The sequence below is a fragment of the Fringilla coelebs genome (genome assembly GCF_963513975.1).
Source record: "Fringilla coelebs genome assembly, chromosome: 2".
NCBI lineage: Eukaryota > Metazoa > Chordata > Aves > Passeriformes > Fringillidae > Fringilla > Fringilla coelebs.
In genome coordinates, this window is record NC_140029.1 from 98,202,988 (window position 1) to 98,229,159 (window position 26,172).

A 26,172-nucleotide genomic window follows, 5' to 3' on the forward strand; every position below is an offset into this window, starting at 1 on the left:
CCAGAACACATGGTGCCGACACTTGCTTTAAAAAAAATGAAAAAGCGCCTTTCTGTGAGGGGACAAAAAGCACCGGGCAGAGAGAATGTCTGTCTGGCTGCAGAGATGCTCTTTTATCAGATAAGGCTGCTCAATATGTAGCCTGCCATGACGACTGGAATTATAAGAAGAAAAGAGGAATTTAGGCTTAATGACTTGGGAAGCTGCCATGATTTAGTGTTTTCTGAACATGATTAATAATATATTAGGGTTGCAGAATGTTCTAATAAATGCTTGTTTCTGATCAGGCAATTAGGCGTGGACAATAGGCTGCTTAGTTCCAGCAGCATGGCCGGCTGAAAAGGAATATGCATGCATTTTAAGGAACAGCCTGTGAAAAAAAAGGAGCAAAATTACTTGGGTTGATCTAGTATTGCAGGAACAGAAAGGTCAGACATGAGCAAAGACACACTCAGGAGTAAGAGAATAAATGTTTTCAGAACAGGAAATTACTTTCTTTGTTGTAGTTTCCCAGACACAGATGAATGTGTACAACTGACAGGTATTTAATACCAATTTGAGCAAAACACAAGAGAAGGATTCAGGCCAGGGCTGGAACCCCCACTTCTGGAAATCATTCTAGCCAGATTTTATCCTTCTGTCTTTGCTTCATGTGATTCTCTTCTGTCCTTGCATGACTGATTCTGGTACCCATTTGCAATTATAATAAGTGATTTGTTCACCCTACTAAGTTTCGCTTTCTTTTTCTTTTTTTCTCCTTCACAGATCGGGAGAATCAGTCTATGCTGATCACGTAAGTTCTTGTTTTTTGACTGATTTGAGACTTTGTTGTTGTGAAAAACTTTGAAGAAAAAAACTCTGATAAAATACAAGTTGACTCATAAATCTCAGCTAAATTGCCTGGAACCAACTCACTGTCAATTTGTCCATCTGATGGTTGACTTGACCTCCATGAGAAAGGAGTAGCTAAAGGTTTGATGGAGTCTGGCCCACTTCTGGTCCCCATCTGATGAACATTCCATGTAGGCATGAAAACAACTCAGCAGGCAATTAAAACTGCTCCCTGCAGGATTAGCCTTTCTATGGCTGTCATCTTTGGATGCAGAGGACTCCTTCTGTTCAGTGTGGTTACTCTTGCTGAAAGTTATGTTTCAGAGTGTTGTGTAGATACATCCAAAGAGGGACGGATGACCTAGGTACAAAAGAGCAGGCGTGATGTTTACTGTCAAGCATAAAAGGTTGGAGACTCAGGTGTCTCTACAAAGTTACAAGTGCTCTTGGGTAATGCTGGCAAATAGCTGCAGCTTTCATCTGCTTTTTCTAGCTCATTAACTGTAGATATATGTACCCCAGAGAGTTAGTCTGGATGCTTGGAATTAAACTTCATGCCCCTAAAAGAAGCTCCATGTCGGGTGGGCTTGTACAGGACTTCTGAGCTCAGCTGTATGAAGAACGAGTCACTGCTGTCATAGGACTGCACCTCTTCATTCAGTCAGTTTGAGGTATTTCCACGGAAATGGCTGAGCCACAGGCTGCAGACACCAGAGTCAGTGAGTCTGAGAACAGCCTTGATGGGAGGAGCAGGCTGGACAGGATTTAAAAGGATGAGTTGCAGCTGTTTGAGCAATGGTTTTGTTTTCTTCCCTTTCCTCCAGCGGAGAATCCGGCGCTGGCAAGACTGTCAACACAAAACGAGTCATCCAGTACTTTGCCACAGTGGCAGCCCTGGGTGAAACTGGCAAAAAGAATGTAAGTCTGCGGCTGGCTGACTCATTTCAGACTCCCAAGGTTCCCCTCTTTCTTGTGTGACTAACCTCACGAGACTGCAGTACTGAGAGCATGCTGCTCTGAAGGGACACAGGCACACAGGAACTTACCAGACTCCAGATGGAGCAGAAACACCACCCCTGGTTCTGGACAGATGCTCCTTGATGCCACTTTTTTTTTCCTCGGGAGTTTCAGTTTTTATGTTTTTATTTTTAACTACTCTTCTGATTGTGTTAAAACTGGTCAAAAGGTGGAGAGGCTGTAAAGAATAAGATTTTTTTTCAAATGGAAAATAGTCTTCAAAAAGACTAGGATTATAACTTCTCATCAAAATATCTGTTTCATTGAAAGCTTTTTTTGTCCACAAAAAAAGGATTGCTTTGACAAAAGGTATTTTTTCCATCAGCTTTTCTGTATTTCTGTTTGGATAAGTGCTGTTCGGCTTATAAGTGCTCTCTAAGGTTACAATGAATACTGTATTCATGCTGCTTTTTATCTTGTGTTGCTATGAGCTTATTTGCTATGAGCTTCATTGCACTTGAAGGGTTCAGTGCTCTTTTGTGGTGAATTAACTGATTCCCGTGAACTGTATTTATAAGGCCAAAATTTCAGCCACACTTCAAGTCTGTCACGTCATCAAACTCTAATATACGTTCTCCTGAGGTCTGCAAGGCTTCCTTAAGATATGGTTGTGTTGTCCAGAGCCAGCTTCCTGCATGCAATGAGGCTGGTGCTCATCGTGGTGTCTGCTGTGCTCATGCAACAGTGGTGCTCCCATCCCAAGCTTACTGTTTGAATTTCCACTGCAGAAATCTACCTGGTTTTGCTCTGGAGATGTCCTGTGATAGACCAAAGGCCAACTGAGTGAACAGAGAAAAGAGACTGCCGCTAGGTAGCAAGAATAAAAGAACAGAAATGCAGACAGACAAGTTCTAGGCAATAAGATTGTGCCCCACTTGAACTTTTGGATAATTTGGGGGTAAAAAAGGGTGATGAAAATGCAACCTGACCTGATAAACTACGTGAAACCTCTTCCAGCTGCAATATCTGGTTTTGCACCGTTGTGATGTATGGTGAATGCAAAGCAATAGCCACACATGCTTTTTGAAGGCTTCAAAAAGCACTGCTGGTGTGTTGGTACCCACGAGACATTAACCTTGCTAATTGTTGTATTTTATATTGTCCTCTGTGTTAGTATTCACATTCTCTCTCTTTTTTCTCTTCATTGTGTTCCTATTTGGTCAACAGCCAGCTACGAAAACTGGGGTAAGCCATCAGCTTTGCTGTTTTATTTTTGCCTTGCAGAATTGGTGTTGGGCTCTGTCAGATGTGCCATAAACCTCAGCATTTCACTTTGTGCGGTTCCCGGGTGAATAATGAATGATCCCAGGAGCCTCGGCAGGAAAAGTGACCCACTTCCCAAACTGAACTCTGTGCGAGAAACAGCTAAGGCTTTTCTCATCTCCAAGAATCCCAAATGTTACAAGCTCCGAGTGCTTTAAATCAAATGCATTCTAGTGCCTGTCACTGCCTTCAGTAGCCCGTCTCCCACACACATTCCTCTTCCCTTGGATGCCCCCACGTGCTCCGCAGTACAGCAGTACACTGGGTGATTTCTTTGGCGTGCAGATGGCACAAGATATAAATCTACAAAGCCAAACAGTGGGGAGCAGCAGAATGTTGGAGGCCTTTTAAAGTGCTCATAATTGACTGATGGTCTCGCTGTTCTGCCATTCCCACTGTGTCACCCCTGGGGTGAAGCTGAATAAATCACTTTGCTACAGAGGCTCAGCTCTGTGAGTGAATGCATGGCTGAGCTAGAGCCAACAGCTGAGTCTGTGGCCTGTAGGTTTCTCAATAGTATTTCAACCTTGATTTCTAGGGAACCTTGGAGGATCAAATCATTCAAGCAAACCCAGCCCTAGAAGCTTTTGGAAATGCCAAAACCCTGAGAAATGACAATTCCTCACGTTTCGTAAGTCTGCAGCATAATCCAGTGGCATCTTATTCAATGGTGGCCAGTTAATAATACCTATGTCATAATCCCTTCATAGATTGCATTTTGCCCATTAAAATTATTGGATTTCCAGAGTGGAAAAAACCTGAAGAGAAATAAAGAAAGGTCAAGCTAGAATAATTGTTTAAGCTGTTTAAGTTGTTTAAAATTAACAGAAGAAAAGCAAAACCCAGTTTTAGGAAGCCCTTTGAACAGCAGTGGTTGATCTTCCTCAGAAGTGCCTCTGCATTATTTTCCTACCCCTTTTTCCACTAGGCTGCCTTTCCCCCTTCCTGTAGTAGCTGTACTTTGCCTCTAAGTGTCAGAAATACAGCGCAGCCCCTGCTCCCTCCCACACCTCCCCTGTGCCGACCCGCCCTGCAGCAGCACTCCTATCCTTGAGCCATTGGGTTTCCCTTTTGGCTCAGTAAGCTGTCCCTGCTCGTCCCTCCGTGCTGCCATCGCCCTGGGGCTCTCCTCCTCTCCATTGGGTTGCCAGGAGAGCAATCCTCTTGGGTGCTCTGCCTCTGCCACATTTGGTTGACATTGTCTGAGAGGACTGAAAGGAATGGCATGAGGATGACAAGCCTGAGTTTGGAGCCCATGCTTCCCTAACAAATCCTGTTAAAAATTAAATTGGAAAGGGTGGAGAGGACCAGAGGTTGTAAGCATCTGTAAAGCTACGCAGTTGTATAAGGAGCTTGTCAGCTGGAAGGGAAATTAATTATTTTTGTGTGTTTGAATATGAGAAACTAAATGAAAACTACTAATTTTTTATGAATTGGGAGAGATGGATATGTAAATTTAATGGGCAAAGCTGTGTAAAATCACAGCACTCTTCTGACATAAGTAGGTGCATGTAAGTTAGAACTGCAAATGAGGAGAAGCCAAAAAAGGAGCCTGTGTGTCTTAAGCCCAGGCTTAATGTTCTGAGTCCTGCATTACAGTAAACCTGCATCATGCAACTGGAAGCTGTATGCTTTGCCATATCTTAGCCTGGCAGATAAGTACACTGTTATCCTTTCTCCCCAAGCAGATTACATAGCTCTACTTGCAGATTTAGGCTTGGAAGACAGTAATATCATTGTTTGATATTTTTCATTGAAAATATGCCTGTGCAATGCCAAGGAGTTTGCATAAATCGATTCTTTGGGCCAAATGATTTCAAACTGCATTCTTTGTTTCCCTCTGTATATACTATATGCACTAATTAGAATATTCTTCTGTGTGAATTAGGGTAAATTTATCCGAATCCATTTTGGAACTACAGGCAAGCTGTCATCTGCTGATATTGAGATTTGTAAGCAGCAAACTCTCTCCTTTTAAAAAATACAATTGTTCATTTGAAAGCTGCAAGACCCTTTCTCACTGAATTTTCCTTTGTGCGACCAGATTTATTGGAGAAATCCCGAGTGATTTTCCAGCAACCTGGTGAAAGAGACTATCACATCTTCTACCAGATCCTGTCAGGAAAGAAACCAGAGTTACTAGGTAAGCATTATGTGGATCCACAGCTTTTAAGATCCTGAAACAGTGGATAAGGAGCTAGGAGGTAAACCCATGTGCAGAAAGGCCCTTATGCTTCCACTGAACTTCCACTGTCAAATACAATCTTTTAGAGATATTGTTCCAGTGGCATCAGCAAAGACCATTCTTCATATATTACAGATTAATCTAATGGGAATAAGACTCAGGCAGGACTTTTAAAACATAGCACTATAAAGGCAACAACTGTCGCACTGAATTTGTGTAATCCAAGGTCTCAAAACATCTGGAAAATGCTATGCCTCCAAAGCATTTGTGGTGATAAAACTTTAATTATCCAGATTTTCATATATAGGTCCACAAAGAAAAGCTAGTTTCCTCTTTGTGCCCCAAGTGACAAAACTGACATTCCAGCATGTTGTGCAGCAGGAGGGAATGTTCAAAGCTGCCTGCTGCTGATTATGTGGCCATTGCCCCTTTCAAGCTTCCCCTGGCTCAGTGTGGTTCCACAGACCCGCTGGAGAAGGGCAGAGAGGGGCTGAGATGCTTTGAATAAAACCTTCGCTAGTTATTTAAGTGACGTGGTTTGCTGACTTCAGTTTGTGCTCTGAAGGAACACATTCTGTAAAATATGTTGGAGGGTCACTTCATTACTCTTCTACACTCCCACTAAGCCATAGCAATCATAATCTCTTTTGAAGTCTTACTATCCTGACAGTGCATGGTGAAATCCCTAACACGCTAAGCTTTACATGGCCTAATTAATGGCAATTACGGGAAAGATTTCAAGGGAGCTTTGCACTGAGATTCCTGGGAGAATCCCTGTGCTGGGAAAATGCTCTGTTTCTCGTAAACTCTCTGTGTGCCCCACAGCAGCACACACCTTTCTGGCCAGCAGGAACATGTCTGCAGGCTCTTGAAGAGGCTGAAACCAACAGGGGTGTGTGTTTTGTAGACAAGACATGTATGTGCTTGTACATAAACACATCCATATCTAAACATGGATAAGTATCAATGCCAATAGCTATGGATAAACATAACTACAGATAATTTATATCAGAGTCACTGCACAGCAAAGTAAGACAAGCTTATAGAGAATAAGATTTTGTATAAACATATTGATAGCCATTTATTTATGATATATGATATATATTCATTGATAGCCACATATTTGGATCTGTGTGCCTGCATAAAAAAGATTGAAATCTAGACCAAATCTCGGTCTGGGGAATGTGGGTGAAACTTTCAGTTGATTTAAGGAAGCAGGACTCTGGCTGTACTTTTAGAGGCAGCTAACTTCATAGACAACAACTCTGCATTTTTGGGTTTTGATATGAAGGAATGACAATGGAGCAAGCCCTATTCTGTCTTTTGTTTATCAAAAGCCAAGTGTCTTCTGCAAAGGGTGCTGGAAGTCGCTCTTCTCTGGATCTGTTTTAAAAAAGGAAAGCCATGCTCATACTCCTATCTTACCCCTAAAAAACATGCAAGGCAAAAGGTAGGACTATACAGGATATTATGGACTCAATATGCTGCAATACATGCTCAGTAGATGTGTATGCGCAGCAGATGCTAATATGCAGTATTTCCATATTCTTTTTATTCACTTTCTCTACATCTTCAGACTAACATAGTAGAATAGGAGAGCTGGTTTCTGCCCTGCAGTTATTAAAGTAAAAACAACAAAACAATGCAGTAGGGCAGAGACAAATGTAGGTTACATTTGATTTTTCCATCTCCATTTCTGAGGATAGCTTGAATGGAGGGCAGTTTTGACCTTGGCATTTCTTTTACAGACATGCTCCTGATCTCTACCAACCCGTATGACTACCACTTCTGCTCACAAGGAGTGGTTACAGTGGACAACTTGGATGATGGAGAAGAACTGTTGGCAACAGATGTAAGTCTGTATGGATATGACTTTGGGTTTCCTAGATCAGGGGAGGAAGACTACTGGGAGGAGCCTGACTTCTGTCCCTGAAACTGCTGGACTAAAGCAAAAGCAGGATTGGGTCTTAACTGCATTCAGACTGAAGCACAAGGTCTGGTAAACTGTTACACTTTTGAATCTGGCCTTGCTCCATGTAATGTCCACCTTTTATAATTTTTTACATATAAAATGCTAATGAAGAGAGCTCTCCCCTGGGTCCCCTGCCACTGCTGGGTCCTCAGGGTGTTCCAGTGGCTGCCTTGGGTGATAACACCCCTTGGCAAGATAGTAATATCTGTCCTGCAAAGGTAGATTGTGGGGCTGCAGCCACCACTGCTTTTGAGCAGGGAAGTGACAATGTCTGTGTTTCCTTTTCACAGCAAGCCATGGACATCTTGGGATTTGTGCCTGATGAGAAGGCTGGTTCCTACAAGCTCACAGGTGCCATCATGCACTTTGGGAATATGAAATTCAAGCAAAGACCCCGAGAAGAGCAGGCAGAGGCTGATGGCACTGAAAGTAAGAATAACACCTAAAATTGCTCCTCAGCTTCAAAAGTCTGGAATGTTCCAGGCACTGTGCTGAGGAAGCAGCTGCCTGTTTGCTTTGCTCTTGCACACTTGTAGCACTCCTGATCAGCCAAGAGTGCTGTACTTGTAAACAGGCTTATTCAGTGGTGGATAACCTTACTCAGCAGGAGATGAGCACAGCCAGACTAACAGGATCAAATTCCATGTTTGGGAACATTTGCACAAAATGGTTGTGAAATCCTGCTGCCTTTACTTTCTCTTTCATGATTACAGGTCCTGCTTCTTTATTTTCTCTTCTACCTGAAGCTGTCTATAACTTGTGTGGAGATATGTTCTTTTGCCTAAGCCTGAAGAGCTTCTTAAGTGAGATTCTTGCAGCAACTGGGGTTTAAAGTAGTCAGATGACCTACCATAAGGGAGAGTACAGGCATACCTAACAGAAATTAGGCCTTTATCCAATTTGTCTTTTGAAGTCAATGTACTTAATATGTTTTTTTAGCTGGGCATGTTTCCATGCAGAAGTTTAAAGCCAAGTGAAACCTTATATCTCCTGACCAGGTGCTGACAAAGCTGCCTACCTGATGGGAATCAACTCCTCTGATTTGATTAAGGGTTTGTTGCACCCTAGAGTGAAAGTTGGCAATGAGTATGTGACCAAAGGTCAAAGTGTTGAACAGGTAAGGAGGCACTTTCATGATGTTTGGATAGATGTCCTGCAAGCCTAGAGGATTTGCCTCTAACATCTCAGACAGACAGACAGCTACTAGAAATATTTACATGAGCCTCTAGTGTCTTTTCTCATTTTATATGCCCAAACTAGGTGAAATACATGGTGAAATTGAGGGAAACTGGGGAAGAGACTGACAAAAGAATACTGTCCAGCACAACTTTTGATAGAATTGTTTTTCTGATGTGTTAGCAGTACTCCAGGAAACCAGATGCAGTAAAACCACATGGGGATTGATAGCTAATTCTGGATGAGGATAGTTACCTAGAAGATTTGAGCCATGGATTATTTATTCACTCATTGCTCATTCATTATTCATGTAATTTTTAATCTCTGTGTGACCTCAAACAGCTAAAGGCAATATCCACTTTAAGTTATCTCTAATTTAAGGGAAAAGGAGTCCTTGGTTTGCTATGCTGCAGCTGTAGCAATATTGTAGAAGATGCTGCAGCGTTTTGGTTACAATAAAAGTTGCTGTTTGAAGACAGTCTGTGGTACAAGCTCAGAAAGTAGAAAACCACTACAGTGAGGTGTATCCTGATGATGCAGATGTGCACAGGCTAAAGAAGATACTTTAGACAGACTTTTCCTATTGCCTACTCATGCCGTAGCATCTCTCAAAAATTAGAAGCAAATGTCAATCAACAACATGAGCATAACCCTCCACCCTTCTCTGGCAGTAGCTCTGGACATCAAAGCTGGCTTCTGGCCTGTGAGTTTCTGCAATCTTACTTCCACAGAAATATCATGGATTAAGACATTTGGAACTTGCTGTCCAGCTGTTTCCCAAGATGTACTTCACAAGCACTTGATCATATGTGTTGGTAGACATCCCTATACTTAGCAGTGATTTGAAGGAAATTCAGCAGAGATAATAGGAGAAACTGGGTTTTATTAACTCTACCTTGGTGATTATACAAAGCATTGAGAAATTTCATTTTAAAGTGTAAGCAGACATTGAAATAGTCTACTGCACCAAAATCTTTGTGTTCCCCAGTGAATTTTATTTCACACTGCAGTGTTCTAAAACATGTATTTTAGGTTCTGTATGCTGTTGGGGCCCTATCTAAGGCAGTGTATGATCGAATGTTCAAATGGCTGGTGGTCCGCATCAACAAGACCTTGGACACTAAGCTGCCAAGACAGTTCTTCATTGGAGTCCTGGATATTGCTGGGTTTGAAATCTTTGATGTGAGTATTAATGTGTGAGGACTGGTTGGAAGGACATAAAATATGCCAAGAGATAGCTCTTAGTTGGGTGTTTCTAAATGAACAGAAGGCAAAGTGCTGAGAAAGCCATAAGGCAAATAATGTGTATGATTTTACGTGGAGTTTTTTTTTTTCTATGAATAGATATAAAAACCACTTGGCTGGACATGTCAATAGCTCCTGGGAACAATATCTCATATGCTTTGGGCTGTAAGCAGTTTTCTTCTTGCTGTTCTACCAAGTTTACCACAATGCAAATGCTTATTTTTTTCTCTCTTTCTGCAGTTTAACAGCTTTGAGCAGCTGTGCATCAATTACACTAATGAGAAACTGCAACAGTTTTTCAATCATCACATGTTTGTCCTGGAGCAAGAAGAGTATAAGAAGGAAGGCATTGAGTGGGTATTCATTGACTTTGGCATGGACCTGCAGGCCTGCATTGATCTGATCGAGAAGGTATGGACATGCCAAGGAGTGTTCACTGAATTGGTTTGATTCATGATGCTCCTTTGGAGGTGTCCTCATGGCCCAGTGAACAGAGTAGGATAAACAGCATGACAAGTTTCTTGCCTTTCTACCTGCAATACAGAATCAAAAGAAAAATCAGTATTTGTGGCCACTCAGCCTTACCTTTGGGATTCTGCCTTAAAGAGCCAAGAGCAGCCAACAAGCTGTAACTGGTGATTTGTATGGCTGCATCATCTTCCCTGGTTTGCACTTTTCTCTTTCTCTGTCCCTGCTGTTCCTCCATTTAGTCTGTACCAAATATGCGTAACATCAAACTCGTCAGCTTTTCAGGGCAAATGCAATGTTTCAGTCTTGTGCCCTGTACACTCCTGTGAGGCTCCTCTTTCTCACATTGCACGCTGATGTGCAAAGTCCTTTGTGCTCTTCCTACCCTGAAAAGGAAAGAAACCTCTCACCACTTCCCCAGCATGGGATATGCCTTTCCTTTTCCCTTTTTTGGGGAGTATAATGTGGTCCTGGCGGGGACAGCTGTCCTCTGCTGCATAACCTGTCTCTGTATCTCTTTCTGCCATGCTTTATGGCACAGTATCTAACCCTGCTGATCTGTGAGGAAACATGAAATTTTGCATCTTGCATTAGCAGGAAATTCGTAACAGGAAAAGTAGAAATTCTGATTAATAAGTGGTCTTCTATTTGATCACTTTCTTATCCAAAGGCAGGATTGTGTGCAAGATCCTAATCCCTCAAAACCAATCTGCCCCGTGCTATGAGGTTTGTTCATCTCTTCCTGAGACATGAATTATCATTATGGTAAATGGCCCTGAAAGAGAAATCAAACTCTTTCTGGAAGCAATCATAAAGCCTCCTAAGGTAGAAGTGACATACTGAACAGTCAAAGGGGACATACTGAATAGTCAATGGGGTGGTTACTGTTTTAACAGAATAGTCAAAAACTTCCTCCTCAGGTTAAGAAGAAATTTTGCAGGCTTGACATTTCAGGCTGCATAGCTGCTGAAAGCAGGTAGCCTAAGCATTTCCCAACAAAAAGATGCTCTTAAATCCACAGCCACTGGGAATCCTGTCTATCCTTGAAGAGGAGTGTATGTTCCCTAAAGCCACAGATATGACATTCAAATCCAAACTCTACGACAACCATCTTGGCAAGTCACCCAATTTGCAGAAGCCCAGGCCTGATAAGAAAAGGAAATATGAAGCTCACTTTGAACTCCTTCATTATGCTGGTGCAGTAAGTTCCTCTGCTGGCAGGCAGACTTTGTATCAGAGGTTTTCCAGGTGGGGTTTGGCTGTAGCTCACAACAAGGGAGGGTGGGAAGGATGAAGAGGGGAAAAGGAAAGGAGAGGAGTAAAAACAAATATCTACTCTCTCTGCACAAGTGCTGCAGCAGAGCAAGGTTTCACCAGGACATCTGCTCCTTAGATGCACAAATAGAATGAAATAAACTGAGGAGGGCTAATAGTACTTTTGCTGGAAGTATGCCTTGCTTTGCCTTTATCACTTCCTCCAATCCAAGTAAGTCTAGTAATTAAACAGCAGCAGCATCTAACTTTTCACCTCGGTTTCCTGGAAAATTTCTGCTTTAACTCAAGGGATGGTTAAAAAAAAAATTTAAAAATCACTTTTTACTCATTTTAGGACCAGTGTCAAAATAGCGAAAGGAAGTGTGGTTAGCTTTGATGCGGTGGTTCAGTTCACAGTTTCACTGGTGATGAGGTGAACGAGAACATAATCCAGTACTGTGATACCTGAGCCAAAACTTGTCCAGTTTTGAAGTTCTGTTTTCAGACCAGATAGGCAGAAGTTATTTGAGAGGGTCACAGGAATTTTTAAATTTAACTACAATTGAGAAGAAGCCTGCATAGCAGAGCAGGAATTTACCTGATGCTGTTAATTTCAAATTATAATTGAGCATTAAGCTAATTTTGTAATTATTAAAAGAAATAATGCTGATCTTGGTACTTATCTGAAGTTGTTAATGCATTCAGCAGAGAAAATTAGAATTTCTATTCCCTTGTGGTACTGATAATGGAACATATTTCCCCACGAAACAGAGCTGTGGCAAAGTCCTGGAGTTAGTTTGTAATCATTAAGATTCTATTAGAAAACCCCAATAGTTCCAGTGTAGCATGCTATTTTGAAGTTAAATGATTACTTGTGTGATTTATACTTCAGCACTTTTTCATAGCGTTCCTGGGACACCAATGCCACATGGTATCTCCACAGATAACCACACGGAGTATGTGAGAAGACGTAGGGACCAGATAGTTTGGAAGGGGTGTGTGGGATTCACATGCCAATTATTAGGAAGAGAGGTTTGGGAATTAGGAAGCAGAAAACTGGAGGGGAAGTGATGAAAACCAGGGCAGCTGGTACTGCTTTGGGAACAGCTCTTCACAAAAAGTCATTGGCTTCAAGCCGAACTGCAAAGAACTGCTGGCTGCTCCGAAGGGGAACATTGGCAACCTCTGGTTTGTTTTCAATGCCTTGCTGCAGGTCCCCTACAACATCATTGGGTGGCTTGAGAAGAACAAGGACCCACTTAATGAAACCGTAGTAGGCATTTTCCAGAAATCCTCCAACAAGCTCCTGGCAAGCTTGTTTGAAAGCTACATTGGTGCTGACAGTGGTAAGCAGAACCAGCTCACACGGGCTCCCTTTGGGCTTTGGGATGCGTGCTTGGGAATGAATTTCTGAAACAAAGCAATTCTCTCAAAGCAATTGCCTCAGTGCTAGATGGGGCAGTGACTAATTGTTTAGATGAGCACAGCAGCTGTAGGAGTTTGCCAGTTATAGGAAGGAGACCATTAACTCAGCTGGGTTGAACATATAGTACCTCTGAGCAAGAAGAGCTGTGTTGTGAATAATCCAGCGGGAATCTGAGTATGCAAGTGTTCAGATATGCAGCCAAGTGTTGCACAAAGATTGTGGACATAAATGCCAGTGAAAAAGAACAGCTCTTTTTTACTCACGCTGTAGTATTCCTTGCTAGCCCCACTGAAATAAATAAGAAATACCAAGTTTAAGAGGGAGTTTTGGAATATTTTATTGGATTAGTGGCAAGTACACACTGAAGGTACCAGAATACCATCCCACATTGGCCACAGTAGAAAACTTTGCCAATATGTCTTCCTTTTTGCTTGCTGCTGTTTTTCTTTTATTTGACAATGTACATTGTACTAATGTGCAATGTAATAATGTATATCTGAGGACATATTTAATCTCTATTCTTTGCATAGAACTCTTTTATTTGTTAGAAGACAAGTAGCAAACATTCAGAAAATTGATCTTAAGTAAATAACAGGTATTCATTACAAAAATGTAGCTCTTATGCCCTGAAGTTGAAATCACTTACAGCCTGTTTATCGGAAACCTCATTTCAAGAGATGCTCTTGCCATTTATCACATGACACTTTCCTAGGAAGCAAGCAGGCTGAAGACTTTGTAATGGGAATGAGATGAAGCCAAATGTAAATAACAAACATCCTGCCAGGAGCAAATCCTTTCAAGTTACTAGCTGCCTATTTGCCTGTGGATATTCTGGTCTGCCTGAACACTACCTTGCTTTTCTTTGGTGTCAGGAGAAAGGGACAGCCTGTCCAGATTAGCCTTTTCCACACTCAGCAGTAACACCTTCTGAAGGGGAAAACGCTGTGGATAATTGCATCAAGCACATTTCACTCTTCACTTCTTTTATGTTGATAGGTGACACAATGACAGATCTACTGGGAATGATCTAATGGCCCACTGCTTAAGAAAGCTGCAGCAGCTGCTGTACATTTTTGGGTCCTGTCATGAACCTGTGAAACTTTGTAAAGGTCTTGTCAGAAACTAGCATTCCTTGGGAGGATCTGAGTGAATCTGACTCCAAAGCTTTAAGCAAAATTCAGGGGATGCAAAGTTACTATATCTAAAATGATAAATATTTATTTCCCACTATTCTAGACAAATCTTACTTGCACAAGTTCAGTGTCTGCATAGCAGAGAATCAGTTTCTATACAGTACAATGTGCAGTAGAAATTTTCTGTAAGATTATTTTTCTTTAAGTTTTTCTTTTCGTACATCATCTCACGCTATGGAGCTTTTAATGAACTACAAATTACTTTTGTTAAAAGTTTTTTTCTGTCATATTCATATTTATGGACTTCTCTGCATAAGAAATGATGCAGCATAAATCTGAAATGCAAATGCAATCCAGAAAGTTTACAGTGGTCTTTGACAAAATTCCTAACTATGGACAGAGAGTTGCAAATGTGTGATGTATCATGCATGATTTTCAGAATGTCTTCTATAAAATTTGAGCAATCAGAGCCTTTTAGTCAAATAGAGCAGCACTATTAAAATGGTCTGTTTTCCACACTCTGCCTGCATCCCTTACTGAGATATGGATTGGCTTATGCTTCTTTTTTCCTTCTTAGGTGACCAGGGCGGAGAAAAGAAACGCAAGAAGGGTGCTTCATTCCAAACAGTGTCCTCATTGCACAAGGTTTGCTACCTCTCCACGCCTGGTGGTTTGAGTTAAGACGATGCATTGAAGAAGAATGTTAAGGGCTGTAATGGACAGGAAAAAACTGAAATCCAGGATTGAAATTTGACTTGTGGACAGGGTTATTTACCTTGGCTAAGGAAATACACTGCTATTAAAACTGCATGCCAGGGGCTGCTCCATTTCATCATCTTGGAGCAGTCGGGACATTGTTCTTTTTAACGTGTTTCAGAAAGTTTCACAAAATAGAACCAACAACCTATATCACTTATTTTGTTGCTTACAGCTTCATGCTTGTCTCTGGAGCAGGAACTGATTACAAGTAATTTGCTAGTCCCTATCTGATTACTGCTTGTAATTGGATCCTAGGGTTAGAGCAGACATGGAAAACAAAAGTTGTTGAATGAAGAGGCATAAAGCCTTTTGTTTCCTCAGTTATTCCCTTCTTCTGGGACTGGCACGTGCTCCTGGTGGAAGCTGTCATTAGGAATCATGTCTGAGGGGAAAATAGGGCTATTTACCTTTTTTTACCATTACTACCATTTCTATGGGTAACATTGAGGAAGCTGTAATGCAGGTAAACCTCAGGTTGGGAAGGATTACCCACTAATCATGCCATTTTATCTTGTTTGGAGATACAACCCATGAAAGGAAATCACAGGAAACAGATCTGTATCTTAGCATCTGATGAGGTATAAAGGCAGCTGTAGGGGCACTCAGACAATAATTAATAAGCCACAGACAGAAGCCCACTTTCCAGCACACAAGCAGCTGTTGGTACCCAGCTCAGATTGTTTGTTGTCCTGACTGGTGTATGAGGAATCTGCAGCTTGCACAGTTGTGCTGATGGCATTGCATTCCACCTCCCATGGTCTCCATTTTCTACTTGCTGAACAAAACACTTTCCCCAGAGCCTGGTGATCACTGAATGGTTGGCTTCTTCTGAGCTAGCTTGATGTCTGCCTGGGACATGTCTGATTAAGACAAATAAAGGGAAAATGTTTGGCCAGGAGACAAAAACCCAACTTTTATGAGGAACAGGTAGACAATGTGAGCTCTTCCCATTGAGTGGGAAGTGACTAGGCAAAGATGCAGCTGGCTTTACCAAAATGCTCCACCAAATGATGCTGAGTCTCGCTTGCTGTTCATCTGGGGTTTTGAATTTCTGAGGTTGTGAGTAAAACACATATCTTCTTTGCTAAAACTGATGTGGAATCCTATAATAATGTTAAATCGTACTTCAGTTTATTTGAACACATTTCTGTCTAATAATTTTGGTAAACCTATCATTTTGTCAGAGAATTTTTAGAAAAATTAGCTTCTTAAATTAACAACCAGCAAACCAAAGAAATAGTGATTGGAATTCCACTAAACTGCTAAAGCTAATCATGTTTTTAATGTGTCTGTTCTAGGAAAATTTAAATAAGCTGATGACTAACCTAAAATCTACAGCCCCTCACTTTGTACGATGCATTATCCCAAATGAATCAAAAACTCCAGGTATGAAAAAGACAATAGTCTTAAAATTTTAGAATATTTCACTCTGTCATTGTATTACTTACTTCTGAGTCACCAGATTGTTCTTAAATACTGTCTGTGCCTTTTACCTTATCCAGTCATGTTGCTCTCTTAGGAGATGACATCTCACATTTTTTTAATTTCCTTGGGGAAGTGAAGATGAAGCCCTGTGGAGAAACTCCTTTTAATTTAGCCTTGTTTTCCTCCTGCAGGCGAAATGGATGCATTCCTTGTCTTGCATCAGCTCCGCTGTAATGGTGTCCTGGAAGGCATCCGCATTTGCCGGAAGGGTTTCCCAAACAGGGTGCTTTATGCTGACTTCAAACAAAGGTAATGCAGAGCTGTGATTGTCTCCTGTTCCATTCAAGTTTGCCTGACTTGGATGGCAGAATTCTGCTCTTCCTTGTGTCTGTGTAGTTACAAAGCAGGAGATTACCCTGGGTGTTTTGGTTTGGGTTTTTAAAACATTTGGGGGAAGAGGGGAAAAAAACCTAAATTGTAATCTAAGCCAATTTTACACATTTTTCATTTCTTAATAACAGGTACCGCATCCTGAATCCAGGAGCAATCCCAGAGGATAAGTTTGTGGATAGCAGAAAAGCTGCTGAAAAACTGATGGCATCTTTAGATGTTGACCATACCCAATATCGTTTTGGGCACACCAAGGTAACCAGAAAAGACTATCATTGCTTATGTAATGAGAAAAGTGATAGATCTGGTATTTAATTTGCAGAATAGGACACTGCAATTTTTGGTGGTGGTTTTTAATGGAGATTTGATAATAGAAGAAACCAGCAAAATAGCAGTGAAATAGCAGCAAGTGATAGTAAATTCTAAGCTGTGCTAGAGGAAATTCAACTCTCTGGCTCCCACAGAGCTTTTATTAGAGAAACTCTACAAGCAGACACAGCACCAGCTGATGTTCCATGCCCCCCAGTAAAACAACAGCTTATTTAGTATAATACAGGTACATTCAAACATAGATGGAGCACAAGATCAGCTGCATCTTTTGAAATGAGGCCATGTGGAACTCTCACGTGATCCCATTAGAAGGGATCTCTGGGAGTCAGGAGTTGTGGTTCAGTTGACCTACAAAGGTATTGTGGCGATAAAGTGGTTCAGCCTATTCAAAACTGGGGAGAAAAAACCCAGTTTTAAAACAACTCTGGAACTGTACAGTGAAGTCCCTTACACAAGCAGTATTTGGCCCTCTAGACTCACCTAGGTTATAATGTGTCAATACAGGGTGAATCATTTCAGCAAGGTAGCTGAAACGTAGCTCTGATATAAATCCTTCTTTGTGGTGAACTGACATCTGTGCATGCACCAGGTGTTCTTCAAGGCTGGTCTCTTGGGCCATCTAGAAGAAATGAGGGATGAGAGACTGGCGAAAATCTTAACGATGATCCAGGCAAGAGCGCGCGGCAGATTGATGCGGATTGAGTTTCAGAAGATAGTGGAGCGCAGGTATGAAGGCACCCCCTTAAATCTTAGCAGATAATAGTAATTACCATTTAATTATAAGTTGAATAGACCTATTAATTACAGTCCCCAAGGCTACAGATAACCCTAAATTAAAAGCTTTAAGCGTATGTGTGATAAAAATAATAGCAACTGTGTATTAATTGCCTGCAGCTTTGGTGAAAATGAGATTTGGAAATTTTTTGTGTCTCTGAAAGTAGAGAGATCTGGAGGAAGTTTCTTGTATCTCTCAGAAACTAGTAAAGGTTCCTAATATTGCTCAGAAAAAAACAATGAAACTGACTGAGAAGGAAAACAAAACCCCTCACTTTTTCAATTCAAGCTAAGATTTAGGGAGTTTTTTTGTTTTCTCTTAAACCAGGGATGCCCTTCTTGTAATTCAGTGGAACATCCGCGCTTTTATGGCTGTCAAGAACTGGCCTTGGATGAAGCTTTTCTTTAAGATCAAGCCTCTCCTGAAGACTGCAGAAACTGAAAAGGAGATGGCCAATATGAAGGAAGAATTCTTGAAACTGAAGGAGGCCCTGGAAAAATCTGAAGCCCGGAGAAAGGAACTTGAGGAAAAGCAAGTCTCTTTAGTTCAGGAAAAAAATGATTTGCTTCTCCAGCTCCAGGCTGTGAGTAGACATATAGACTTATATACTTATTAGACGTTCTTTGAAACTCAGAGGTTTACAGGCTAGAGTCTTAGTAGAATTTAATAAAAATAAGCTGTTGATACTGTCAGAGCCTTTCCAAAATTCAGAGTGGATAGAAGTTCTTATGTTTTAGCACATGTTTCAGCATACAGTCCTTATGTTAGCCCAGGTGGGCTAACAATGCAAATCTTAACACAGATTCTGTTCAAGGTACTGTCCACAGCAGTAATGCATGCAAGTAGTCTCATATGTGACTAGTCATGCTCACCACTATCTCATCCTGCTCTGTTAATTATTTGTCTTCTGAAATCAAGAGGAGAAAATTTTCCTTGCACTACTTTGTTGCTTTGTATCAGGCTCCCTGACCAGTTATAGGCTAGGGGACAAGTGAGGGAGAAACAAGGTCAGTCATTGCTCTCCTCTTCCTTGTGCCACACCAGGAGCAAGACACTCTGGCAGATGCTGAGGAACGTTGCGACTTGCTGATTAAATCCAAGATTCAGCTGGAAGCCAAAGTCAAGGAACTGACAGAGAGGGTTGAAGATGAGGAAGAGATGAACTCTGAGCTGACTTCTAAGAAGAGAAAACTGGAAGATGAGTGCTCCGAGCTCAAGAAGGATATTGATGATCTTGAAATAACACTTGCGAAAGTAGAGAAAGAGAAACATGCTACTGAAAACAAGGTACATTTAGAACTTCACCATGTATTCAAAAGAGGCTATGGGTCTTCTGATGGTTTTACACTGTTTGTTATACAGGCCACAGTGAAGGATCAGTAGATACAGTAATTTGACTTTATGAACTGAAAATCATTACCTCTGAGCCTAAGTTTCCTTTTTTTTTTTTTTTTGAATTGAGTCTTACTGCACTTCAGCTAAAGAATTATACCTATTTGTGGCATTTTTAAGTAAACAATCTTCTGGTGTAACTATGAACTCCTCCAGATCTCCTCCTTAAAGCCTGTAAATGTAAAAAGCTCATCTCCTACTCCGCCCAGAGAGATTCAGAAGCTGGAGTCCATCAACAGGAGTGACTCTGAAAAGAATTTAGTATGTTTGAAATAATGGACTACCCCCACACCAAAAACTGGCAGACATTAACTCCCTTGATGGCAATGTAACTCAAAAAGCTGTGAGGTGCTAGGAGGGGAGAGATCCCTTTCTTTCTCTTGGTTTCCTGCTTACAAGTTCAGACCAGATAGTCATTTGAGACTATTCAGACCAGATAGACATTTAATCCCTTCGTTCAAAGTCTAACAAACACATCTTCCTTTCTCACCCAGGTCAAAAATCTGACAGAAGAAATGGCAACACTTGATGAGAACATCAGCAAACTTACCAAGGAGAAGAAGTCCTTGCAGGAATCTCATCAGCAAGTTCTAGATGACCTACAAGCAGAAGAGGACAAGGTCAACACACTGAGCAAAGCTAAAGTGAAACTGGAACAGCAAGTGGATGATGTAAGCTGGCTCTTCCTTTATGTTTCACAAGGCTTGTTTGACCACCACTTACAGTGGACCTTTCGTGAGCCTGAAAGGTTGCAAAACTTTGAAATATATTCCTCTCCTTTTAGAAATGTACTCCTTGTACTGTCTGTAAAAGGTATAATTACAGGAACACCACCAAAACTGATCTGTGTTCAGCCTTTCAAAGGATTGCAATGACAAGGGAAAATCCTCCCAACTTGCACTTGCAGTGTAACTGGCATCAAGTCAAAGAGAACTTTGCCATTAAGAGAGCTGTAATGCTTGCACAAATGTAAAGCATGGACCAACCCTTTTGTTCTATTTCTTTAGCCCCATATGCCCACTGGCTGCTAGAAAACAAAACCTGTAAACTAGGATGCTTGTACTTAAGTGCTTCTGCTGCACAGCTCACTAGAACTGGGCACAGCCTACATCTGACTGTTGTAAACCATCTGTGTTCAATATATTTATTAAGTGACTTTGCTCCTAAAGCTCGAGGGATCACTGGAACAAGAGAAGAAAGTGAGGATGGATCTAGAAAGGGCAAAACGCAAACTGGAAGGAGACTTGAAGCTGACTCAAGAGAGTGTCATGGACTTGGAAAATGATAAACTGCAGATGGAAGAAAAGCTGAAAAAGTAAGAAGTTGATTATGTTGTACCAAATCAAGCAGCACAGCTATAGTGTCATTTAAGAGCCTTCAGGTGTGTCACCCTGCTCTGGTGGTGGCTGAAAGAAAATTCTATTATGAAAATGTGTAGCCAAAGAGGGAGGCAAAATAACTCTTGTATACATGACACCTGAAACATTAGAATTCATTAAACTTTCCTACATTAAAAAAAGCAACCGAGAAACTCATTAATGTTCTTCATTGCTTAGAGGAGAAATCTGAAGAAATTCTATAAAATTGTTCATCCTAACTAACGGTGGTAGTATTGTTAGGAGACCTGACTGTTAAATATGTTTTTCCATTGAGTCTGAAAATAGTGTTGCTTTTGTATGACAAAAAGAACCAGAAATATAATTGCACAAATGCATGCAGAGGCTTGGCTTGGAAACTGCTGCTCAGAGGAAAATGTGTTTTCATGCAAATTGTAATACATGAGAATTGTTTTCATTTTTAGATACGTTAGAAGTTTTATTGAGCAACTCTTTAAAAATTTAAAAATCCTAGCTTGAAGCTTCAAGGCAAATTGTAGGATTTTCCTTTCTGTGCCAGGAAAGAATTCGAAATGAGCCAGCTGAATTCCAAGATAGAAGATGAACAAGCTATAGTGATGCAGCTGCAGAAGAAGATCAAGGAGCTTCAGGTCAGCTTGCTTTTTTATTGCATATCTTAGGTTGAGTTTCTCTTTGTGCCTCACTGAAAGACCTTGCAGAAACTTTTCACGGCTAGCTGCAGCTCCTCTTTGAGACACAAAGTGGTACATCTCCATAGCTTCCTAGACAGATCCCTTTTTCCCTCAGGATGGTTTCTCTGTAGTGTTTCCTCCCAGTAGCAGGACAGATGACCACAGGATGGTAGTGGTGTCAGGCAAGGCAGAAAGGCTCTGGTGTTTTGTTTTCAGCAAATAATATTGTTCCTAACCATGGAGGCAAGGGTAGTTACTGGAGGGGAGTTGAGCAGTGATAAGCATGGATTTGAAATTTAGAGAAAAGGTTAAAACACACAGGAAATTTTCCACACAGGAAATTAAAAGGCCAAGGAGATTCAGCATAGTCCAAACACAATGGCTGGACGCAAAAACAACAGCTCCACCTTTTTTTGTTAATAAGGAATATTTGTATAACTTCGATGTAAAGTGCAGATTGGTGAAAATAATCATAAAATAAAAAAGACCGCTTCCAATAAATATTTGTTATCCAGGCAGTTCAACACACTGCTGTGTTGAAACCCTGTCTTAACACTCCTAGAGACAAATTACTCCAGTCATGGAAGTTTTAAAATGAGAATTTGTTGCTGTTACTCCTACTAGCATGTGACTCCTCACATGTATTTCAGCTGAATGTCAAACCTGTGAACATAAGGTCAATGCAGTGGAACTATATGTCTTGAATTAGAGCTTGCAGCACACTGTACTGCAAGCAAGATGTGACTCACCATCATTACTGTAGCTCAGGATCTGATTTACTGGCACAAATGGGCAAGTCCATTAACTGCTGAGCTTCTGCAGCGAGGTAGAATGTGGGCTGGCAGAGGGTTTAACAGTTTGTAAGGTGCCCACAGTCTCCTGATGGGAATAGCACTGACCCCAAAGTGTTGGTGTTTCTCTGGCAGGCTCGTATAGAAGAACTAGAAGAGGAGCTGGAAGCGGAAAGAGCTGCTCGAGCCAAGGTGGAAAAGCAGCGCTCAGATTTGGCCCGGGAGCTGGAGGAACTGAGTGAGCGGCTGGAGGAGGCCGGGGGAGCCACGGCTGCGCAGCTGGAGATGAACAAGAAGCGCGAGGCGGAGTTCCTGAAGCTGCGGCGGGACCTGGAGGAGGCCACGCTGCACTACGAGGCCACGGCCGCCACGCTGAGGAAGAAGCACGCAGACAGCGTGGCCGAGATGGGCGAGCAGCTGGACAACCTGCAGAGGGTCAAGCAGAAACTGGAGAAGGAGAAAAGCGAGCTGAAGATGGAAGTGGATGATCTGTCATCCAACATGGAGCAGATGGTCAAGGGAAAAGTAAGGGTCCTGAGGCTCCCCAAAGCCCCAGAATCATGGGCAGCTAAGGCTGTTTCCCAGGACACCTGCTGTGGCTGAAGTGCTTTGGAAGGTGGTGTCTTGCATCACATCTGCCTTGCCCAGCTGGTGTACAACTCTTCTTCCCTAGAGATGGAACAGCAATTAGGATGGCCTGTCTGAAACACACAGTGCACCCTCAGTCCCAGGCATGTTTTTTATCTATGCATCTCAGGGCACAAAAACATGCCAAATTAGGCTCCTCCAGGCTGGTGACAACTGGAGTGATGCCATCCAAGTCAGGCTATCTCTCACCCTAAGCAGAGTCCTTTTACATCCTGCCCTTGGTTCACAGTTTTGATCCATGTTAGCACGGAGTGCAAAGCAAAGGCTTGCACGATCACACAACGCATTTTCACTTCCTACAGCAGAATTGTGGATTTTGTTTCCTGAGTAGATAATCTCAGAAGCTTTCAGAGCACTCGAAATAGATTTCTTTCAGTGCAAGTGAGGAAAAGAAATGTCAGTATTTTCAGAGTTAGAAAGCTGTCATCAAAGCCAATTTATGATAAATGGTAATTAAAGCAGAATCAGTAGAGCAATTTTCATTGGAGGTGATTTTCCCATCTAGCAATTATGAAGTGGCTATGCCTGAACTTCATAAGCATGTGACTGCTGCTGAAGTTCTTGCAGAGCCTTTTTACATTGTTGCTTACATCCAGAACACAGTTCAGGGAAAACAAATGGGGAAGGTGATCTGATGGGGAGTCCCATGTCCTGGGATCATAGCCATGGGGCTGCTCCTCCCTGCTCTACTACTGTGGTATTTGTTTCTTTGCTATCTGCCATTCCTCTGAAAGGAAAACAGAAAAAATGATACATTTTGAAGGCTAGAGCTTCCAAATGATTGCCTGGAGGCTACAACTTTCTTTGTCTTTTCTCCTGATTCCCATTAGGCCAATGCAGAGAAGCTTTGTCGCACTTATGAAGACCATCTGAACGAGACAAAAACAAAACTGGAGGAAATGACTCGCCTCATGAATGACCTCACTACTCAGAAGACTAAACTCCAGAGTGAGAATGGTATGTGCATGTTCTGCCCAGATAGAGTGTTTCCCAGGAATTTATCAGGGCACCTCTGCACTGCATCAGTGAGACATGTTCTGCAATGGCAACTGCTCTGAAGGCTGGGATTGCTGAGTGGAGCAGTGGCTTTGTGTCTTTTGACATTTCTATCCTCAGTATTCTTATAACATTGGTGGGGACACCTTGCCTTGGACTGGGTTTTAAAACAAACCTGTACCCACATTTATCAGCATACAGTGATACAATCTCACAAGCCAAAAGGGATGTGCCAGCTCCAACCCTGGATGTGCCAGGCTGCCTAGGTAGCTATTGTTTCAGGACCAAGGATATGTGCATCTAGAAATACTGGAGGGAAAAAGGAGCTGGGCCTGTGTGAATCCCATCTTCCTCAGCCTGACCTTGAGCATTGTACCCTAGAAGATGTTCACATATCCTCTAAATACCACATATCCTCTAACTTCTTGCTACATTTCTGGCCAGAGCAGTATTATTTAATTTCTTCATTTTCATCAGACACCACTGTTCTGGGTATTTCCAGAGACATATTTTTCATTTACTGTTAGTTGTAATTTCCGTGTCTCCTGTACAACTGTGGTTTTTGCCCTGCAGTGAAACACTTCCTGTGTCCAGTGAAGTTTTCCTTATGTATTCATCTGTTCTGTATACTGGTCTTTGTGAGGTTCTCAGGGTGCTTTGCAGCCCTCTGAAAAGAAGTCTGTGGAAAAGCAATATAAAACAGTGAAAAAAAGTAAAAGCAGCTACCACCGCCCATGAAAGTAAGCATCAGTCTAGTCTGATCCACAAACTGAAGTAAAATTAATGAATCAAGCTATTGACAGTACAAAAATAACCAACTGACCAAACAAGAAAACTCAAGTCATTAAACCCACCCAAAAAAAAAAAAAAAGGGGGGGAAAAAAATCTGAGGAAAACTATCCTGGCGAAGTATCTGATGGTTACAACTTTGGAAGAAGCTTCACAACAGGTCAATTGCAATCACTGTGAGTTCTTTTCATCAGCAGAATTGGACAGGTGGAACTATGATTTTTGACTGCAACTTTGTAATTTCATCATCTTGCTGTTTTTTTGTTTGCTTGCTTATTTGTCAAATCTTGTGGCAGGTGAGTTTACTAGACAGCTCGAAGAGAAGGAGTCACTGATAAGCCAGCTGTCCAGGGGAAAAACATCCTTTACACAACAGATTGAAGAACTTAAGAGACAGCTAGAAGAGGAAACCAAGGTAATACTTTATCTGTGCCCCATTCCTTGAAATGGAGTGGCAAAAAGTGCTCATATTCATGTAGCGTAGATAAAAGCTGAAATAAGGCATAGGCGTGACAATGATTCCTACTAATTGTACTGATCTAAATTCCTGCCCCTGACTGAGGCAAGTCACAAGAGAAGAGTTTGGGAAAATCATTGGCATACATAAATGCTAAATGAAACTTACCTAGAAGGACAGCCAAAGTCTCAGATCTTACATCTTAAAGTTTCTCCAAAGTTGTTAAATTATCCTCAGTCATGATTGCTTCCTCCTCATGTCACCAGTTAGGGATGACTTCAAACAATTTTCACCTCACTTGACCTGGAGTGTCAAAGGCAGATGTGAAAAGGAAAAAAGAAGCTTAAGCTTTGAATTTCTAGGGGCTGTTTGTTTCGGTTTTGCTGTAGGTGACCTTGAAATGTTGTGGCCTTTCTATCCCTGCAGTCCAAAAATGCCCTGGCTCATGCCCTGCAAGCAGCCAGGCATGACTGTGATCTCTTGCGGGAGCAGTATGAGGAGGAGCAGGAGGCCAAGGCAGAGCTGCAGCGGGCTCTCTCCAAGGGAAATGCAGAAGTGGCACAGTGGAGAACAAAGTACGAGACTGATGCCATTCAGAGAACTGAGGAGCTGGAAGATGCCAAGTGAGTTACGAGGCTTCAGCGTGTCCTTGACTGGCAGAACTGTGCTCACCAGGTCTTATTGAATGCTAAGGAAATAGGGTTGGAAAATTTCCTGGTTGGAAAGTCCCTCTGACTCAATGCTGTAATTTGGGGCTGTCCTTCTCTTCTTATTGCTTGGGCAGGTCAATGTTTCTGCTGAGTGCTTGAGCAGTGGCTGTGGATGCAGGGGTTTATTTGAGAGCCAACAAAATTAGATAGTCCTGCTTAGCTACGTCACGCTCTCTTACTTTGCCCCGGCCCAGAACTGTGTTTGCTTGGTCTTGACTTCCCTTTCCCACTGGGAGATGACGCTGCCCTGGGAAAGTAGGGCAGAAAGTCATGCTGGTTCACTGTACAGCTGCTCCCAGTTACCAGGCTCAGGTTGCTGGGCAAGGTCTCTGAACATCTCCTTCTACCTCTGCACATCTCCAATCTGCAGGATCTTACCACACTTTCAGCATATTTTCTTAACGTAGTATTTCCACGATCCTCTTTCTTTCCAGCACCTCTTCTTGCCAGGACTTGCTTTTTTCCCGGTCTAAATAGCCTATGAACAAAAGCCCAGGGCATGACCAGCCCCCTAACTGGTGGTTGTCTCATATCTCTTAATTGGAGGTAAATTACACTGTCATTTAGAGCAGGCTTCATAAAAAATTTACAACCAGCCTGTACTGGTTACAGCTAGTAAGTAGCTAACTGATGCCTGAGAGTTCAGAAGTTCAATTTCAAATATTCACAGGCACACAACAAAATGTTTTGTCACATACCAGTATTCATCAT

At 41.8% G+C, this 26,172-nt stretch overlaps 1 protein-coding gene across 1 annotated transcript in view; it reads left to right on the forward strand.

The window, feature by feature from the left end:
* MYH15 (myosin heavy chain 15) overlaps nt 1–26,172 on the forward strand; it is a 45,414-nt gene that overhangs the window by 7,063 nt on the left and 12,179 nt on the right. Inside the window, exons 6-32 of the mRNA XM_084201473.1 lie at nt 766–793; nt 1,656–1,749; nt 3,016–3,033; nt 3,650–3,742; nt 5,000–5,063; nt 5,156–5,254; nt 7,045–7,148; nt 7,559–7,697; nt 8,267–8,385; nt 9,477–9,626; nt 9,930–10,100; nt 11,179–11,358; nt 12,625–12,757; nt 14,548–14,615; nt 16,028–16,115; nt 16,346–16,463; nt 16,676–16,799; nt 17,464–17,600; nt 17,977–18,232; nt 18,694–18,936; nt 19,536–19,712; nt 20,211–20,356; nt 20,938–21,028; nt 21,997–22,386; nt 23,340–23,466; nt 24,591–24,709; nt 25,178–25,374. Of these exons, the coding sequence (XP_084057599.1) occupies nt 766–793; nt 1,656–1,749; nt 3,016–3,033; nt 3,650–3,742; nt 5,000–5,063; nt 5,156–5,254; nt 7,045–7,148; nt 7,559–7,697; nt 8,267–8,385; nt 9,477–9,626; nt 9,930–10,100; nt 11,179–11,358; nt 12,625–12,757; nt 14,548–14,615; nt 16,028–16,115; nt 16,346–16,463; nt 16,676–16,799; nt 17,464–17,600; nt 17,977–18,232; nt 18,694–18,936; nt 19,536–19,712; nt 20,211–20,356; nt 20,938–21,028; nt 21,997–22,386; nt 23,340–23,466; nt 24,591–24,709; nt 25,178–25,374 (3,673 nt within the window). The remainder of the gene's footprint in view (nt 1–765; nt 794–1,655; nt 1,750–3,015; nt 3,034–3,649; nt 3,743–4,999; nt 5,064–5,155; nt 5,255–7,044; nt 7,149–7,558; nt 7,698–8,266; nt 8,386–9,476; nt 9,627–9,929; nt 10,101–11,178; nt 11,359–12,624; nt 12,758–14,547; nt 14,616–16,027; nt 16,116–16,345; nt 16,464–16,675; nt 16,800–17,463; nt 17,601–17,976; nt 18,233–18,693; nt 18,937–19,535; nt 19,713–20,210; nt 20,357–20,937; nt 21,029–21,996; nt 22,387–23,339; nt 23,467–24,590; nt 24,710–25,177; nt 25,375–26,172) is intronic.